We start from the raw sequence: 5,209 nt of genomic DNA on the forward strand, positions 1-5,209 counted from the left end.
CCTGAGATGCTTCCATCAGCTTCGTCATGTCAAGTCCTTGCCAAGACTACCCACTTGGACTTTTCCTTGCCAAGACTACCCACTTGGACTTTTCCTTGCCAAGACTTCCCACTTGGACTTTTCCTTGCCAAGACTTTCCACTTGGACTTTTCCTTGCCAAGACTTCCCACTTGGACATTCCTTTACCAAGACTACGCTTGGACTTTCCTTTGCCAAGACCATGTAGGGTCTAAAGAATGTCCACATCTCCACAATGACATGATATTGTCCACTTTGGGCCTAAGCCCTCATGGTTTTGTTCTTGGGCTCTCCCCAAAAGGCCTCATCCCAATGGAGATACTTTCCATCCTTTTAAACTCATGATCTTTCCCATGTGTTTTAGATGTGGGACTATGTTTGCACCCTTGCAACCCAACAATCCCCCCCTCAAACAAAGGACCACTGGAAGTTCCGCTCCCATTTCTCATGGTCCGGCTGCCATTTCTCATGGTCCGGCTGCCATGTCCTCATGGTCCGGCTGCCATGTCCCTCATGGTCCGGCTGCCATGTCCCTCATGGTCCGAGCCTCCCCTACTTCCTTTGTTTTCCCCGAGGGTCCCCACATGGTTAGATCTGGATCATGGCTCATCCGGCGGTTAGTCCGGTGAAGAGCGGCCTCGCTCTGATACCAATTGTAAGGTCTAAAGAATGTCCACATCTCCACAATGACATGATATTGTCCACTTTGGGCCTAAGCCCTCATGGTTTTGTTCTTGGGCTCTCCCCAAAAGGCCTCATCCCAATGGAGATACTTTCCATCCTTTTAAACACATGATCTTTCCCATGTGTTTTAGATGGGGGACTATGTTTGCACCCTTGCAACCCAACAGACCACGCTTGGACTTTCCTTTGCTAAGACCACGCTTGGACTTTCCTGCAAACTTGCATCACACATGTTAGATCACAAGAATTGCCTAACTTTAAACATGGTTTAGCCAAACATTGAAACTCAATGCACTTGGGGCAAAGATTGCACCAACACGCCGAAGCTGAGCAAGTACTACCCGACGCCGACGCCGCCACCTTCTTTTCCCTCTTCCTCGTATTTCCTCCACCCCACAGCCGTCGCCACACCTTGAGTCGCTGCCGCAGGACGCCGACGCCGCCTGTCGCTCCCGATCGTGCCAGGGCACCGTCGGACCGGAAAGGTATGGGGAAGTTAGCTAGGGTTTTCTTGAGCTTAGACCTGAGTTGGGCCTGATTTTCAGAGTTGTTTGGAGTTGGTCAGCTGGTGGGAGTTCTTGGATCCGACCGGCAGCAGTTGTTGGTGTTGGTGTTGGTTTGGGTTACGACAGCAAGAAGAAAAGGGAAACAGAGCCTAGGGCAGGAACGACTTGATCAGTGCTAATCTGATCAGAGGTAAGATATTCCCTTGATTGTGTTTAACCTATGCTTAGCAATAGACGGTAGGCTGATCTTGGGATGTTGGGTAAGTTCTTGTTGTTTTGGTTAATTACTTATTAACGTGAGGCGGGTATCTTGTCTCTGACTTATCTATTTTAGATATGTCGTACTTAGACATGTATTTATTGTTAGCTACCAGTGATAGTATATTTCCAGTTCATATAGATTTTATTTGATACCTATGATCTGATTATTTATCTGTTATTCCTTTGATTGGATATCATGTGATACATTTCCATATGCTACTGCTTGATTGTTATACATCACCTTTTCTGATGCACATGCTAGACATATGACTTCGTACCACAGTAGTACTAGTGTAGTATGCATTATGGATTGTAGGTGGTTACCTGTACTAGGGTTAGATACCATGTTTATATTATGACATGCTGGCCAGCATACTGTCCATTCGGTCACGCATTAGCGATGACGTCAGAGTGCACAGCGGTTATACCCCTACCCATACGACCTCACATACCAGTGCTGGATCTGACGGGCATATTTAGTTCCCACGCGACCTCACCTAGCGGTGATGGATCTGACGGGCACATTCAGTTCCCACGCGACCTCACCTATCGGTGATGGATCTGACGGGCATATTCAGTTCCCACGCGACCTCACCTATCGGTGATGGATCTGACGGGCATATTCAGTTCCCACGCGACCTCACCTATCGGTGATGGATCTGACGGGCATATTCAGTTCCCACGCGACCTCACATCTCGGTGATGGATCTGACGGGCATTTATCATTGAGGACCCACGCGACCTCACTTTGGTATGTAAGGATCAGATGGGTAGCAGGGGTGACCAGGATATGTTCTTGTACTTGTGCATGATATAGGGATTCTTTGGTGATATTGTTGCATTCAGGTTATCTGCATATGTTGGATATGTATATACAGGGATCGTATGGATTTGTTAGGGATCATGTTACCTATGATTATATCGTTAGCATGTTCTGGTGAGTATATATACACATGAGTTCAGATTTTCATTCCTGTCATTCTTCTACCGGTATTTCCATTACTGTCTGCTAGCTATTTGATACATGTCTACTTGATACCCGCTGAGTTCGTTTGAACTCACTCCGTTTACCCGTATGTCTATTTCAGGTTGATGCCGTCTGGAGAGCTGCACTGCTAGTCCCTGGAGATCTATTTGTTTTTTTTTCTTTATATTTCCCATATTATCCGTTTCTCGGACTTATTCAGACTTCTCTTATTCTATTTGTGATTCTGGAGTTTCGAGTTTTGGATGTCGATCGGATATTTTGGGATTGTTTCTGATTTGGATATACTTGTTGATGTGGATCGTATTATATCTGCGTGGTTGTGCTTGTTTTCGCTGCAGGGATGGGGGATAGTGATCTTGTGGATCATTATGTGTTGGATATATATGCATGTGGCTTTGTTGGTCACTTTTATTTATTTATTTCTGTCACTACATATCCATAGCCTGTTATGGATTTATTATATCATGTATGTATTCAGGGAAAGTCAATTGTTACAGGGGAGATGCTGCCGAAATTTCTCGGAAAGCTGTCTCCCGGGGCGTAACAATTTAGTGGTATCAGAGCCGAGTTTTACGTTCTTTTCGGCTTGTGGATTTGTGATTTTGCGTTTCGAGGTTTACGGACTTTTCGGAGACATATTATGATCTGATTATGGGACTAAGCAGTGGCAGAACATCTCCAGACAGCAACAGGTAAAATTTTTAATTTAGAAACTTGATACGGATTGTAATATATGGAGTAATGTCTTAAACAGATATGCCTCGCGAAAGACGTACTCCTGCGCGCGGACGTGGACGGGGACAACGTGGACGACCTAGTAAGAGGTCGTACGATGCTATGACGGCTGAGCCACCGGAGAGACAACCTTCGCCTGAGGTTTCTTCTTCGGGTCCATCAGTCGACCCTGACGTACCCACTGCAGACCCCTCGGTACCCCCAGTGACACCTAATCCAGTAGCACCCACTCCAGCAGTACATGTGGCATTCCAGGGAGTTCCTTCACCTGCGACGGTTACCCCTGGGTATACAGCAGTACCTACTCCAGGGTATCCGAGGGCACCGTCAGTGTTACCTACTACTGAGAGTCCGCCAGTTCCGGTGGTGGACCCTACTTATCCGACGGACATAGTAGCAGCTCGAGCTCGGATACCAGCGCTCGCAAATGCGCTGAAGAGTAGATTCACCTTATTTCATGGAGGGACGGATCCCAGTGTTGCGCAGTCTTGGATAGATACAGTGGAGCGCACATTTTACTACACATCGTGTACAGAGTGGGAGAAGGTGGAATTAGCTGCGTACCATCTGCGAGATGAGGCGGAGATTTGGTGGGCTACTCAGCGTACTATTCTGGGTGAGCAGCAGGTCACTTGGGCGAGGTTTAGAGAGATCTTCGAGAGTCAGTACTTTCCTTTAGCATACCAGATGACTCTGCGACAGGATTTCCAGAGCCTTAGACAGAAGGGTCGTACCGTGATGGAGTACAATGTAGAATTTAATCGCTTAGCCAGATGCTGTCCGGAGTTGGTGGCAGAGGACAGGTCTCGTATGCTGCAGTTTGTTCAGGGATTAGATGGATATCTACAGGTGAAACTGGCTGGTTTGGGTATTTCCACCTATCGGGAGGTGTTGGATAGAGCTCTGCTGATTGAGTCTGCTCAGCAGAGAGCGTTTGGGGATAGAAAGAAAAACAAGAAGTCAGAACAGGGATCAGTACAGACTCAGCAGCATCAGGCGGGGGGTCAACAGCGAAATAGTCACAGAGAGTCGAGGCAGAGTGCTTCTGGGGTATCAGGCAAGGCCCAGAGATCAGGACAGTCATCGTCAGGACGCCCGGGGTCTTCTAGGCAGGATCAGAGGCAGCCAGTCAGGGATAGTTACTGTTTGCGCTGTGGGTCTCGGGATCATGTTATATCGGCTTGCTCCATGGGACAGTCAGTTTGCTATACTTGCAAACTGCCAGGTCATATCAGCCGAGATTGTTCATTGAGGACTCAGCGAGGAGTTTCCAATACTTCCACGCAGGGGGGACAGTCTAGTCAGACAGGAGCACAGAGAGGGAGCCAGAAAGCTCACTCTACGCATCGTCAGCAGCGGACTGCTCCACCTGCAGTAGCAGCCTATGGTATTCATGGACAGGAGTACTCCACTGATCATACAGTGTCACAGAATTCCATTTCAGGACCGCAGTATCAGACGTATGTGCAATACCCGACACAGCCTCAGGTACCGGTGCAGTATCAGACACAACCTCGGCCACCGGTTATATATCAGGCTCAGACTTCCTATCAGCCTCAGACCCAGTATGCGACACCGCCTTCGTATCAACCTCCGTATCAGGCTCTGACCCAGCCGCAGCAGCCGTTGGCAGCACCACCACCCCCACCATTGCCAGAGACTGGACAAATCCATGCGGTCACCAGAGAGGAGGCCCAGCGAGCCGATGGATCGGTTTTTCGCGGTACGATTTTATTGTATGCTATTACTGCTGATATGTTAGTAGATACCGGTAGTTCACACTCTTTTATATCTCGTACTTTTATGAGGGAGATTGGTAGACTACCTACACTTAGACCGCAGCAGTTGACTGTATCCCTACCCTCTGGGGATAGATTAGAGGTCACTCAGGAGGTTAGAGGTTGTCCGTTAGACTTTGGTAACATGGTATTGACAGTGGATTTGTTAGTACTTGATATGATCGATTTTGATATCATACTTGGCATGGATTGGTTGACCGTGTATCATGCCACAGTTG

General features: G+C 47.8%; 1 protein-coding gene across 1 annotated transcript; it reads left to right on the plus strand.

Moving 5' to 3' along the window:
* Window positions 1-3,294: 3,294 nt before the first annotated feature.
* Window positions 3,295-5,085, plus strand: LOC141816130 (uncharacterized; the record flags this gene model as incomplete). The annotated part of the gene is made up of 1 exon (XM_074703964.1): window positions 3,295-5,085. A coding segment is annotated over exon 1 (1,791 nt), but the record flags the coding sequence as incomplete, so codon positions are not given.
* Window positions 5,086-5,209: the final 124 nt, after the last annotated feature.

The sequence above is a fragment of the Curcuma longa genome, unplaced genomic scaffold (assembly GCF_044706935.1).
Source record: "Curcuma longa cultivar G26 ecotype Majalengka, Jawa Barat unplaced genomic scaffold, ITB_CL_G26_1.1 contig_14444, whole genome shotgun sequence".
NCBI classification, from domain to species: Eukaryota; Viridiplantae; Streptophyta; class Magnoliopsida; order Zingiberales; family Zingiberaceae; genus Curcuma; species Curcuma longa.